The following is a 15,908-nucleotide window of genomic DNA, read 5'->3' as shown; positions in this document are numbered from 1 at the left end:
ATGACCCATCAAGTAGAAGGTAATAGGTATAAAATCAGGCAAAAGGGTAGAACATCTGTTACTTTTGTTTTCTGTGTATACTACCTACCTTTCCTGACAGTGGGAAGATTAAAATGTTGCATGTTCAACTGCTCTAAGAAGTCTGCCTTCAACTTATCAGTTAACCTTGAAATGTTTTTATGTTATTGGCTTCGTTTTGTGCATGTTCTATATTCTAAAGCCACTATAAAATCTACCCAGTGTCACTTAACTGTCAGACACAGCTTGTTCTTCTGAATTTTGACCCATAATGAATTAGAGGAATAGCATGGTACAATACAAACACTATTAATTTTTCTATTGGTTGAATGGTCATACTATATCTACACATGTAAATGCCTTTAAATTCTAATTTTACAGAACATTTTAAATGCAAATGCCATAACCTGTGATTTAATTATCTGAACAGAATACTGAGGTTTGGTAATTTGGGGAAAATTTTTCTATTAAATTGTGTGAACAGTTAAAATATTCTAATTAGGTGGATATTAGAGAATAAAGACATGAGAGAAATGGTGTTATTACTAAACTTATTGAGGAAATAAGGAGGAAACATACCAACACCATAAGTCAAATGTCAGAATTTGGTGATGCCAAAACCAAGGAGAGTCTAGGGACTGACAACCGGAGCTAGTTGAAGCCACAAAACATACTTCTGAGTCCAGCCATAGGCAAGAATTTTAAGAAGACATTAGGCATGAGCAACAAACAGAGTGAGAATCAGAAATAGTAACTGAAGTCTTGGAGGAGAGAAAATACCAAATATTAGTATCAACTAAGAATAAGAATTAGATTAATATCTAGCATTTAATTAACTTAACTTTCACAACAATCACATCATCATTCCTAAAATAAAAATTAGAGCATTGTAGATCAAAAAGATTAAGTAGGTAAGAACACAGACAAGAGGTTGCATGAATTCAAGGAAGGATTTGAAGCAGTGAAACTTAATGCTGAGCACAGTTTTGCTGGCATTAGACTCCTTTCAAAAAGCCCAGTATATAGTAGTTAGGCCTCTTTGTTCAAAATGCAGTGTGATAAAACAATTTCTTCTTTCCTTGTTGTTTATTCCTCATGGAGTTGTAGATGTGCCTACATTCTTAAGCAGGATGAGAAATCAGTTCATTAAAAGCCTACCTCTTGACTGCTAATGGAGTCAGGTACCGTGCTAAGCATTTTGAACTATTTATATCAATTAATCCTCATGACTCTGACACAGGTAATGTTAGTATTTCTATGCTATAGACAAAAAACAAAAACAAAAAACAAACAACAACAACAACAAAAAAAAACAGAAAAAACAAGGACTTGGGCCATTAATTAACTTGGCCCAGTAATACAAAAATCAAATGTTGGGATTCAGATTCAGTCATAAGGAGTTTGACCTCAAAGCCCACGTTGTTATCCACTCTGCTAATTACACCATAATTGCACAGGATGGCACAAGAAAAGAAGAAAAAAATCCTTAGTATTAGCATGACCATCATTAGTGCCTCACGTGTTAAGATACTTATGGTGAAAACTCTCTTCCATAGCAGGCGAATGGATATTAAGCCTGCCTTTAAGATGCCACATAAGCTAAGAATCTTGAGAAAATGCATATACATGTACACACACAAATGTTCCATCACATTTTAGAGAGTTATTGGACTCTGAAGGTCAGATTTTAAATCTCCAATATTAAAGGTCATTCTATAAAAATAAAATTATATGTATATTTATATACACACACACACACATATGTACATACACATATAGATTACATTTATGCTGATTTTAGTAACTCTGCTATCAGTAAACCATGTTTTGGAAATGAACTGAAAGAGAACTTGCTAAAATAAGTGTTTTCCGGTCATATCAGATTCTAATATGCTTAGAATCTGAGCCCTCCGCCATCTAGTGGGTACCTTGAGTCACTTATTGCTTCTCTTTATGCCTGTTTCCTGATTTATAAAAAATGGGTGCAAACAATAACTAGCCCAGAAGTTTGTCTTAAGCATTCAATGAGTTAACATTTATTACACACTTACTAGAGGGCCTGTGCAGAGTCAGCTCCCTATAATAAGTCATAACCTCCATAAATGCATAACAATGAGTTTTAATGTGGAAAAGAGTACCTTTTACATCTAACACTTTTTATGTTCACATCCCCATTGTAACACCTAACATACTGTTTCAAACACAGTAGACATTTAGTAAGTATTTGCTGATTAAGAAGGAAAAAATATCTTAACATTGCTCCACTTTCAATCATGTATTTAAACTGCTATTGAATTTTTGGAAGCCTTTCTATCATTTCATGGTGCTCACAAATTTCCATACATATTTTTATTATTCATTGTAGATTAGTAGTATAACTTCAACCTTAAATCCTCATATAATAATATGCATATGTGTAATCATGGTATTACCTTCTGCTTTTTTCCCTATAACTATATGCTTTTTACAAATTATTCATGCAAATCTCTATTTTTGTTATCAAGTTTTCCTGTTTTTTACAGATAGCCAGGCTTCTCCTTATTTCTGACTGTGTGTTTTTTTATTTTAAATGCCAGAGAAGTAAATGAAGGTAGAATATTTTAATATCTTTCACTGAGATGTTATTACCAATCCTTGAGATAAAGTATCTTTTTTGTATATTCTAACAGAAGAATGGAAAAAATCAGTCTTTCTCTATGAATGTTACCAAAAGCATCAATTAAAATGTTCCAGTTAATTCTTACACATGCATTTTGCCTTATCTGAAAATGCCAATTGCTCGGTACAGTTTGATCTTTACTGAGTGTTCCTTCTTTTTGTTTTTTTAAATTCATTTCTGTTAAGACATGTTTAGATACGTTAAAAAACTGGAAATTCTTAATCTTATAGTTTTTATTTAATTTTTTTCTTAATAAAATTGAGACAATGATCAAGTTGTTTGATTCTGTTTATATTAATTAATTTTTTACTATATTTTAATATCTCTTAATAATTAAGGGAGAAATCTAAGTGATATATTCAAATATCTGTACTGCTTGTTATGCCATAAAATCTTTAGTTATGATTACATCTTTGAATTTCTATATTGTACATCAACAGAGAGAATTTTTAAAGTTTATTTTAATAAATCATAATCAATTTGTTTACTAGTTTGGTTAATTTTATAAAACATTTAAAATGTATGTTATTATTCTTTTATAAATTATTTTCATAAGATCATAAGCAAGATGTAGTCTTACTTTGAACTAAAGAAAAATTTTTCGGATTAAAGTTTAATAGTAAATAGATCAATACTTCTCCAACTTTATTGTACATACGAGTCACTGTATGTACTACAGTGCATAGGGTGTCTTGTGAAAATGCAGTTTGATTCATTAGGTCTGGGATAAGACCACATTTTGAGGGGTAAACACATGGAGTATCTTTAGGGCATGTAGTGATGACTCTGCTGAAACTTCTTGGACCATATAATTAACATGCAGAATTGTTTTACTAAACGTAAGGCAAAGTAAAGGCTCTGGAAAAAGCATGAGTACTAGGATAATTAGATATAATTGCATTCTCTGCTACTTAGCTAGTTAGTCTAGGGCAGATTTTAACTTTTTTACTTTACTCTCTCAGTACCTTAAACAGTAGTAAGCACTTGAGAAATATTGAGGTATTGATTAAAATTTCATAGGAAATAATGAGCCTCAATGATGGCAATTTCAACTCAATTTAGCAAACATTGAAGACCTACTGAGCCTGAAAGGGGTAGTATACTCAGGGTACCACTGCACACAAGAATTATCCCTTTCTGGAAGTTGTGTGAAAAATCATATGAAATATAAACATTGGCATTGACTTAGTGGCTGGAAAATCTGCTTGGTGGCCTTTAGATATCAGTAGACATATCATTTCTGTCGTGTGTTTTTTTATTGGCCAATAGTCCAGGTTTCTGTGTTGCTCAAAATTCCTAGTTATTTCTAAATGTTAGGGGTAGATGCACCCAAAAGCTTCTCATTTACCTCTTCTAATTTACCTCTTCACATTTACCTCTTCTAATTGAAATCAGATAAAGAATTATATTTGGCCCGGGTTTGCTGCATAATAGAATAGTTTTGTTACTCTGTCAATAATGGCGTAATTCAATTGTTTATGTAAATTGGGATCTAGTACACTAGACATCTCAGAAATTAAATAAGACATTAAATGTCTGCTATTGGGGAATACTCTAAGATAATGACTTAAAAAAATCTGATTACATGCCATGGAACATTCTAAATTCAGATGTGGCTCCTTCCACTCATTGATAACAGAATTTGGAATATTTTATTAATAATAAATCCAATGTCAGAAGCTGGCTTCATACAAATTGTAGTTGGCTTGTATTCTCTGTGTTTCAAATTGAGTAATTAATTATATTAGCTACATTTCGTGTTATACATATATTAGAAACAATGATATGTTTGCAATGCAGCAAATACTATTTTGTTATTGTTAATGGATATGGCATGCATGCAAATTTTCTAGCCTTTCTTGCCTTTAAAACTGTTGTTAAAAATTAGTATGTTGTCACTTATTTTGATACAATCCTACCTACTAACGTTTTTAAAAAGTTGGTAACTACATTTGTAAGATATAAAATATGGTAGTCTAAAATTGGACAAATCCTTTTGTTTTTACATTTTTTCGGTCTCTTCTTGTTACATTTGATGGTGAATTTTTCAGGGAACAAACCTCGTTTTTTTTTTTTTTTCTGATTTCAGTGGCATTGTGCTTTAGACTATGCTAGAGTTTCAGAGAAAATTTAATATGGATTATATTATGAAAGATGGGAACTTCTTTGGCAGATAAACCTCCTTTGCGTACTCTATCTTTTAGTAATATTAATATTAATTCATAATTAACCCATGAAGCCTTAGTCTTTCTACTACTTTCTTCTTCTTTTTGATGGGATAGGCCACATAATAAGCATGGCCCTCTGGCCATGGAACCATATGGACAGTTTCTTCAACTCATCAGCACTGGCAAATACTGTCATGGTTCAACATCCTGTTGTGTGGCCACAAAAAATGCTAAGACAGACCACGTTTAAAAAGACACAGACTAATTGTGAAAATCAGCTTGCATTTCTCCTAGGCCACGTTCAATTTTCACCAGTGAGTTGACTTTGGAAAATACACAGTATATAGTTGCATTTCTTACTCATCAAGCAACTTGACATTATACTATCAAGCACTGATTTTATTTTTAATATGCTTTGAAATCAACAATGATAATTCAAATTATAGAATGATAATTATCAATATTGTGTCAGAATAAAAGCAAACGCCATTTACTGTAATATATAGACATAGAGATAGCTCACAATGAAGAACAGAATAATAGGAAAGGAATCAATTCATATTATCACATATACCCATGATTTTAGTAAAGTTTTAAAATAAAAATAAGCACTTATGATTTACCAATGTTGAAGAGCCTTACTTCCATTAATTATGTATTTTCTTTTTAGAATGTTTCTCTTGGAGGATGGCAGCCTCAAGATATATAATGTTACCAGGTCAGATGCTGGATCATATACATGCATAGCCACAAATCAGTTTGGAACTGCAAAGAACGCTGGCAGCCTCATTGTAAAAGGTATCACATTATCTTCATTTGTGCTTGATGAACATTGTAAATCTGCAGGAGTATCATGACTTGTATCACGGTGTCAAACCTGTACCATGTTGTATATGTGAAATAGTTGATTTCACAGTTTGTTTAAGAGATCCATTACCGTACTCATTAATAGCATGCACACTTTGCCAGTGGGATACCATGATAGATGTGAATACTTTGGCAATCGAAAATGCTGTCAGAATATAATTAGAGTTAAAAACTACACCTAAATTATTGGCTTTTTACATAAGCCTTAATGTTAGGGGCCATGGACGTTTTGATAAAGTCACTGGGTAACATTTTTTTTGGTCAAATGTCTTTCAGAATCTTTATTTTTATATGAAATATTTACATGTATATAAGGCTACCAAATACCTAACTGGCTAATTTGTTTATATAACTCCAGGTACAAAACTAATGAAATGCAGAGTCACATCCTTTAATAAGCAGTTCTTTTCAAAGAGAAAAAACTGAAATCTATGTGAATCATTGTTATATTTTCATCACAGTTAGCAGATAAACTCATATAGTTTATAGAGATAAATTCTATAGTTTATTTTTAAGATTTCTAAATCAGTACCAATCCAAATGTTCCTACATTTGTTACCAAGGGACATAATTAATATTAGAAGTATCTGTTCCTTATCTTTGCTGCTTTATTTTGTTGAATCTCAGCTCATAAAACTAGTATGTTTACTGGAAGCTGTATCACTTCTATCATTTCATTGCCTCCTGGATAATAAAAATGGCTCTCTTGATAAAGCAGTTTAAGCGGCTAATTAAGCCCAAATGATTAAAATCAGCATTTGGTGCTTTCTCATCTTTTCCATTAAAAATAAATATATTCAACAAAAAGTAGTTAGCTGCTACACTTCAACCATCATTTAAAATATCTCAAGGAAAATAAACGCCCACCTTTGAGCCTGGAGGATATTTCTGCCAACTTGTCTCAAGTGTATTACATTAGGATGACAATTGTCTAAAGTACTCTGGGGAAATGTGACTGATAAAACTTGATGCGTCAAAATCCAACCAGTGTGACACATTTTGAAAAACTTCTCTTCCTTAAGATTGTATTGTCATCAATTTTTAAGACAGAGATGCACTTAAGTGTTTCAAGATAGATGCTATGGCTATATTTAAGAACAGACTATTTCTCCAGCAAATTTTTGGCAATACTCAGACACTGAAAAATGTGGATGCTTTATATTTGAAAAAATAACAAGTTCATTAAGGGGAAAAAAGAGATTTATTACATCATTTCAAATTAAGAAGGTGTAGGTAGTATGCACTAATTTTATTACAGCAGAAGATTAAAATGTGGTGAAGGATAAAAAGTCATTGCAGTTAAATCTTCTAGGTATGAAAATATGCAGAGGGCATTAAAACATGAAATAGAAAGGATAGAAAATACCAGCAGTAGCAATGTCATTTTTAAAAGAGAGTTTCCTTAGAATACTGGCGATCTGGGAGCAGGGCCAATGGTTTTGCTGCTAAAATACAATGATGGGGATTTCTTCACTCTGGAGGACAAGAAAAACAAAAGTTAATGGATAGATTGAACAGAATGAATAGGCACTCTTCCTCCAGTGTTTCTTAAACTTTTGACATCATAATACTCACTGTCCACTGATAATTGATGAAAGAAAAATAAAAGTTGACGACTAACAAAAATATTAACTGAGAAACTCGAAAGCCACTGTACTGCATTCTGGATGTAACATTTGCATATTTCAGATGTGTAATATAGCCATGTTTTCTGCAAGTTAGTTTTCTAGTTCTTATGATAGAAATAAGTTCCATAAATCACACCATAGTCCCCAGGTACTCTGCTCTTTCCACGAGTAAAAAAATAATTAATCAAGATAGTGCAGTTAAAAAAAAAAAAAAAAACTGACTTACATTTTTGTTTGTTCATTTCTAGTGTCCTTTGCTGAGGTTGTTGAAACAAAATTATCCCACTCGGCATTCCTTGTTACCTTAGTCAGATCCACTCTTTCTTCTTCCATACCCCTTTTTATCTTCTGAGATAAGTGTAACTGACTTAGTTATTACGTTTACGGATTTTTGTCTTTTTTTCCCTTCTAGAACAGAAGCATAAAGAGGGCAGGGATTTTTGTTTTAATCAATGATGAACCATAAGTCTTAGAACCTTGCCGGGAACTGTATGTGCCCTGTAAATATTTATTGATTTAATAAAATGCTACTATCTTATACAGCTTAGTTCATAGGGGTACTTTTCATACTGGCTTCCTTGCTCTAAAATCTGACAGTTTTCAGTTTTTCAGGGTCTGAGCTTCTTAGTACACTTTGCAAAAAAAGAACATTTTACCAAACTTTTTACATGCATTCACTTTCCAATGGTAATGTTTGTAATCTTATATTTCTGACAGACATCGATCACCTCACTCTTCTAAGGGGGTACAAGCCTGAACCTACATCAAAATCCAAAAGTTTATGAAGAGAATTCATTGTTTTGGTGTTTCTAGCACAGTACAGGAGACTAACTTACATATGCAAAAAGAGTACATGCTGATGTAACTGATGTCACTATACATGATTATCAAGTTACTTTCATGTATTTACACCTAATAATGGGAAGGAAATTTTGTTATATTTTAACCTTCATGACATATCCACAGCCCATTTTAAGTGGATTTTGGGGTCTTTTGCTTCTTTGTCATTAACAAGACCTATCCTATGCAATATAAACATGTACATACTTAACTACACAAATACATATAAATAAAATAGACACAAAATGTGTGTACAGTATGAAGAAAAACAGCCTTAAAAACGTTGCTTTATTATTTATCTGTAATGTTTAATCTTTATTAAATTGTGTGACTGTCATACAAGCACAGTTCTAAGTCTATTATTACCATGTCCCCTTAACTAGACTGTTATGTCCAATTCCCTTTCATGTAAAAATGTTGAAGACATCACTGCCAAGGAATTATTATTTTACAACCTACAAATTTGAAGCCTAGCATAGGAAAAAATTATAATAGTGTACATCAATTGAACCATTTTCTTGACTATTGGGTGTGTAGTCATCTGGTTGTTTGTTAAGATGGCTTAATGGTTGTGTGTATGTGTGTGTGTATTTTCTCATCAGTAATATTCATCTGATTGTTATTACAGAATCAAATATAATTTTGTTTCTCAAGCCAAAATCAGTGTATAGTGACCTTAAGAGTAATAGAGTGTTAAGGAGCAAATGAGAAATTTCCATAAAGCTGATAAAACAATCATCCCCCTTTGAATTTACTTATCAGCCTCAGTCATGCAAGAAATGTTGTTGTTAGATAACATGGAAAAGATAATAGTTACAAGAGTGAGATATTTTCCAGCTTAGTTTTTAGCTGATATGGCTTATCTGTGTTAAGAGGATTCTGAAGCTTTCTGCACTGTATGTTGGAAATTTCTATTTCACTAATGCAGCAGGACAAAGCAATTTTCCATTCAAACATTGTGAGTGCAATTAGCAGCAGCCTTTCCAGTGCCTCAGAAGATGCCCAGTATAATTTGAGGACATGTTTCATAGGCACAAACAAGGAATCAAGAGGAAAGAGAGTTTAAGTGTTTTCATTTTGGAGGACTGAGATTAAAATTACAATGTGTACATATACTAAGAGGTATATGAAAATCACATAAAAGGAGAAATTATTTGATCTGGCATTTGGAAAATTATTAAAAAACTGAGTAACAGCAGGCTATAAAAATGATCTTGTTTGCAGGCAACATTTGTTTCTGTTTCCCCACTGGAGAAGTTTTGGATGTTCAATTATAGGCCTCATTGCTTCAGTGTTATTTTCAACTGAAATGTCGGAACTTGGAAAAGCATATCTAATGTGCAAATTAAGTTTATTGCTGCTCATTTAGTTGTTTATTCTTTGTGATAGAAGTCTTTATTATACCACCATTACAGAGTGGCCTATCCATTTTCTCCAGCAGAATGATACAGGTCTAAGTTTACTAAGAGAAATGCCCAAGATACGTAGATAATTGGAGGCTTTGTGGCTCTAAAAGGCAGTTTGAAGGATTTGAGATATCAAGCTCAGCTTTATTGACAAGCCCAGCTTGATTGAGAAAACCAAAAGTACAATTTCAGAGAAATGACAAGATGTATTGGAATACATCTGTCATATCGTAGTACTTGAAAACACCAGAGAAGTCTCCAGTAGCACTAAAATCTCCCGAAAAATGTTCAATTCCACGCACTGCTTTCCTACACAGAATGACTGAAAGCATTTCAACAGTGCACATGTACCCTACAACTTAAAGTATAATAATAATAAATAAATTAAAAAAAATAATAAAATAAAAAAAAATTATTGATGGTAAAAATTACTTCAAGGTGAGAAAATATATAATGAGTTATTATACTGGTCAGATGAAAAATTTTCCCGTTCCAATATTGAAAGTGATGCTGCGCAAATTATTGAAACTTGAATACTACAATCTCTTCAAGTAAAAATGTAAAAACAAGCAAAACATGCATCGATTTAAGCAAACCCCCTAAGATCAATGTTATCTTGGTCTTCATGACAATTTAGTTCACAGTCTTTTTTAAAATGTAGCATATGTCAATCAGATTAAGTTACCACGTATGTCATATAGCTGTGTTTTTTCTTAATGTATACTTTACAAAATATGATGTAAAGGATAGATGTTAATATGGTATAGGTTTTACCACTTTTTTCAAGATATTTTTACTGCATAGTTTAAACCTATTATTGATCAAAGTTTTGTTTTGTTTAATTTTGATAAAAATAGGGGGTGTATAGCTATTGGTTTATGCCAGTTAAAGGAGACCAGACACAGAAGAGTATAGACCACTTCCTAAAGTGGTTAATGCACAGCCTTTGGAATTATGCTAACCTGCGATTACTAACTAACGTGGATCTTGATGACTTAGTTTTTATCATTATTCATCTTGTATTCTTTATTATTATTATTCATTACTATTTGTTAAATACATTCTCTGTCCTAGGCACCATGATAGGTTCTTTGTGTATATCATCTCATTTAACTTTCAGAGCAATGCTTTGAAACAGGTATTATTATCTCCATTTTTTACGAGGGAGATTGAGAAATAGGTTGCTAAAACCACTCGCCCAAGGTCCCTGTGTTAGTAAGTGGCGGAACTTTTGCTTTCCTTCTTTTCCATCTTCCAACAAATGTACGTATTAAAAACTGCATGAGACAATTTTACATGACAATGTTGAAACAAAGTCCAGCAGGAATAAAAATATAGTAACATGCAGATATTAGTACTTCCTCCTAAATACTGCAGACTTCATTCATTAGAGTGCAATATTTGTATGTACATTTTTACATGTAAAAATTCATTAGAGTGCAATATTTATGTGCATTTACATATAATAAAATATATAAATTTTAATGTATACCCACTAAATTTTGAAAATGGCATTTGTAACCCAAAACACACAAGATATAGAACATTATTGTCACCCAACATTTAGAACTTTTTTTATGTCAGTTAATCCTTGTTCCTACTACACTCCTAGAAGCAGCTACTGTAATAATTTTCTCACCACAGACTTCATTCAAATGCTGTCTTATATTGTGTATTCCTGTGTGTTTGGTCTCATTCATGCAGTATAAATCACTAGCTATCCATCTCCTATTTTTATTAAAATAAAAAAACACTTTAACCAATACATTTATTCTGTAGGTAACTATATACATACATATGTATATACATATATGCCTACATATGTATATACATATATGCATATATGTGTGTGTATATATATCTCTCAAACTATTAAGTCTTTTTTATCTTCAGTTTCCCTCCCAAACCTGCAAACACTTGTGCTTACTTGTTTCTTGAGTTTTTAATTAAGAATTAATTAGGAATTGGAAATTTGGTAAATTTACCTTGACTCTATTCTGACCCTAAAGGAAGCAATTAGGCTATTCTCCTTCTTAGGCATTTATCTCTAAATTAACTCAGTGGTCACTTATGCTCTAGGGCCATTTTTTTTAGAAGTAAAGTGTGTCATTAAGATGGAAAAAACGTCCCCAGAAGCAAGCTATGTTTTCAGTCTCTGGATCCTGAATGCTCACACAAGTAGTTACCAAATGCTTTCAAGTCCAAAAGAGGAATGGGGTTGAAGGGTGTGGAAAAGGGGAAAAATAATCACATGAACCAAATTTAGCCTTATCCTCTTTTTCTGGGTTTTATTTTCTCATTTTGACTCCCCTCATCCCAACATGAAACATTCAGAAGAAAATATCATTTGTATTAGGGCTTATTGCCAGGCAAAATAAACATTTCTACTTTCATTTTCTACAAAACTACAGGTTAGGTGTGGTGGTTCATGCCTGTAATCCCAGCACCTTAAAAGGTGCTGGATTACACTAGGTGGGAGGATTGCTTGAGACCAGGAGTTCAAGACCATAGCAAGACCTTATCTCTACTAAAAATAAAAAATAATTAGTAAGGTGTGGTGGCATATGTCTGTGGTCCTGGCTACTTGGAAAGCTGAGATGGAAGGATCACTTGAGCTCAGAAATTCAAGGTTGTAGTGAACTATGATCATGCCACTGCACTCCAGCCTGGGCAACACAGCAAGATCCTGTCTCAAAAAAGTCCCCCAAAACAAAAAAAAGCTACAGAAGTCTTCTATTGTATAATTCGCTACAGCCCAGCATGAAGTTACTATTGGGTAATAGTCTGAAAGAACACTAACAATTTATAAGAAATATAAATATGATGCCGTAAATATGTAGTCACTGCCTATTATGTACTAATAGCTTTGAAACAGAGTAGTTGTCATATCTAATTTATTACACAGAATCTACAGTGCCTGTTCTGTTTAAATAGATGTCAGGCCCTGCTTTGACTATTTGTTAATATAAAAGATCTGTGTTTACATTTTACGTTATTATTTGCTAAGGAAATAGGGTAACGTTGCATGTTTTCTCATTTAGACATCTCAACTTTTAGACAATGCGTTCTCTAGACTGGTTCTTCATTTGTTTCTTTTATTCTGGGGTTCTCAGTATTCTTTTAATATTTATTCCTAACCATTTAAATGTTGAAGTAGTAAATAAATGAGTAATGGTACCTGAAGGTAAATTGGAATATATTGACCATGATTAATTTATGCATTGAAATTAAATTTTACTCTGTGGTGAAATATGATAAGTGCTGCATGTAGATTTTAATCTGTAGATACACATGTGTAAGCAGATAATCATGCACTTGTCTAAGAGGATGTAAAATATTTTAGACTTATGGATTGTATATACAAAAAGGAAAAGCATATTAATTAAAGACTAAAAACTCCTTTATTTCTGGCTTGCTAGGCCTGGAGAAATAAAGACCCCATCACGCCGATTGCCTTGTTTGCCTGCTTTTCTCTATCCAAGGTTTATTTCAGAGTATTAGCTTTGATTTTCCTGTGTTTGCTTTCCCTTCTTTTGTTCGTTTGCTTAGTTTTCTATGGACTTGCCAATAATTCATTTCCCAAATCTATCTCAATATTCTCCCTTCAATATCAGCCTGCCCCATGTGTTGATGCTCCATTGCCTAACTCCATGCCTTTCTGTTTCTTAACATACTCCCTCATTTTGGTTGAGTGGATTTTTGAGAAATAATCCAAGAGAAATATAATTTTTTAAAAATCTTTCATGATTGAAAATGCCTTTATTCTATGTTTACATTTTATTGGTGGTTTAGTTTGAAATAGAATTCTAGACTGGAAACCATTGTTTTTCAGAAATTTTGAGCCGTTACTCTGCTCTGAAAGACTAAACCTTTTTGATTTCTAATCTGTTGTTTGTGACATCTTTTCCCTCTTGTTCTCTAGAATTCTGTTTTCTCCAATGTTTGACAATTTCAAGATAATGTGTCATGTTTTAAATCTGTTATCAACCATTACACTGGGCATTTGGCAGGCTTTGTCACTCTAGAAACTCATACTTCTTGGTCCTAAAATATCTTCCTGAATGATTTAATGTTTTATTCCATTCCTTTTCCTAAAAGCCCTATTATTAAAATGTTATATTTTCTAAACTGGTAGTCTAGTTGATAGTTATATTCATCTATATGTATGTATATAAACATACATGTATATTCTATATACATTCTGTGTAGTGTAAATCGGGAATGAAGAAACCAAACAGAAAGCAGAAATTTTGGTAGACCTACATGTATACATGCATGTATATAGAATATACAGAATTTTTTTTCCTCTCTTCGTCTTTTTTTTTTCTTTTTTTTTCTCTCTTGGTCTTCATTTTATAGCTGTACCTACCCTTATTATCTCATCCAGTTTTCTGTTTTTAAATATTATCTATAAGTTAATTCCCAAACTCAAATCAAACTAATTCCAGCTCAAATATTTCTCTTTAATCTCCAAATTCAACAGTCAATTTTATCATCTTCACTTACAAATTTACTATATCCTGACCTTGAACTCCTGATTCTTACTCCCCAAACTTGTTTCTACTGTATTCTTTCTCCTCTATATTAATGACAGTCTACACTGACAGTTCTTTAGACCAAATCTTTGAGATTATTTTTAATTTTTTCTTTCATTCAAACCCCATATTCAATTGCCCCAAAATGGTTTCAGTTTCAAGGTACATACAGAAGCTAACCACTTCTCACCACTTTAATGCCCAAACTTTAAGCCATGTCATCTCTTTCCCATAGTATTGCTATAGCACAGAATGGCTCAACCAGGATGATTTTGTCTCCCAGGGGACATTGGCAAATATGCAAATATTTTTGATTTTCACAGCTGAAGGGTCTACTCACATCTATCCTAGATAGAGGCCAAGAACACTGCTAAAAATCCTACAAGTCAAAGAATACTCACCGGACCCCACCCACTACCTCCCACCACACACACGCTAAACCCATCCCTTGACACATACAAGAAAGAATGATTTGGACAAACTGTTCATAAATATTAAGCTTGGAAACCCAGTAATAGCTTCGAAAGTATTTGTCCTAATTCTTTGTTTTCCTTCTAGAAGCTACAATGTTCCTATTAAAATATAAGCAAGATTTTGTCACTCTTAGGGTTGAAATCTTCTAATGGTTCTTCAGTTTGGTTTTGTTCCTTTTGTTCAGCATTCGTACTAATGTATAACTTGGAATAAGGTAAGGGTGCAATACTAATTAAATAGTTTTCAACAGATGATTGAATAAGCAATTAGTGTATTTCTATGTTAGGAATCTCTACTTCTGTCCAAAATTAAGTTTATTTCTTTCTCTAACTGACATCAATTATCATACTCTACAAGCTATTATCTAAAAACCTACTGATAAATGGCCTAAATATTTCTGCCAACACACTTAATCTATTATGAAACATTAATAATAATGGAGAATAATCTGTCTTAACTAGTTGAAGTAAGCTTATCACACCAACCTCCCGCTGATGTTCACCACAAATATTGTTAAAATATTAAAAAATAAACAAAAACAGTTGTTTTAAGGAATTGCAACAACAGCCAATGTGTTTGCAACATGAGGTGCAGTAGCCTGGAGAAAACAAAAGCGCAGAGAGGTGAGCCCCACAGTCCCTGCTGTTTTTCTTCTCAGAAATTTGCCAATTCCTAAGCAGTGTAAATCGGGAATGAAGAAATCAAACAGAAAGCAGAAATTTTGGTAGACCTACAGTGAAAGGAGACACAAATAGAGGTTCCGAATAAACCAAATAGAATAAGGTCTGCTAAGCAACTCAAACTTGAGTCAGGACATCCGAAGGACTATGTCCTAGTAAGAAACAAAACAAAACAAAATAAAATTGACCGGGACTTAAAATGACTAAGATCCAGACTCAATTCATATCAGTTTCGGACCACCTTCTGGCTATTTTTCTAATTGCATGCTTAAGAAAGTAAATCTCCCCAGTAAAAATATAACACTATAAAATCATTTACATTTTTGAGCCACAATGTCTAGCATTCAATAAAATATTACTAGGAATAACTGGAGCTAAGGCCAAATGACCAAAACCCAGAAATAAAAAACAGACAACAGTAACAGGTCACACTGATGGAAATATTAAAGTTCTCAGAGGGCTTTAAAGTTTTGAAGTTCTCAAGGGCTTTAAAATAATTTTGATTAATATATTTTAAAAAATAGATGACAAGATGGAGAATTTCAGAAACAAAACGGCATCTGTTAAAACTCCAATGGGAAGTCTAGAACTGACAATTGCAAGTGATAACATTAAGAACGCAATACATTGATT

The 15,908-nt window shown here is 32.6% G+C and overlaps 1 protein-coding gene across 7 annotated transcripts in view; it reads left to right on the top strand.

Moving 5' to 3' along the window:
• CNTN6 (contactin 6) overlaps positions 1–15,908 on the top strand; it is a 310,814-nt gene that overhangs the window by 260,302 nt on the left and 34,604 nt on the right. For all 7 annotated transcript variants that reach the window (XM_009200323.4, XM_017955285.3, XM_031662742.1 and 4 more), the window contains one exon: positions 5,516–5,643. In XM_009200323.4, the coding sequence (XP_009198587.3) occupies positions 5,516–5,643 (128 nt within the window). The remainder of the gene's footprint in view (positions 1–5,515; positions 5,644–15,908) is intronic.

The sequence above is a fragment of the Papio anubis genome, chromosome 2, assembly GCF_008728515.1.
Source record: "Papio anubis isolate 15944 chromosome 2, Panubis1.0, whole genome shotgun sequence".
NCBI classification, from domain to species: Eukaryota; Metazoa; Chordata; class Mammalia; order Primates; family Cercopithecidae; genus Papio; species Papio anubis.
The sequence above is the reverse complement of the archived record's forward strand: the minus strand, read 5'-3'. Positions and strand labels throughout refer to the sequence as shown.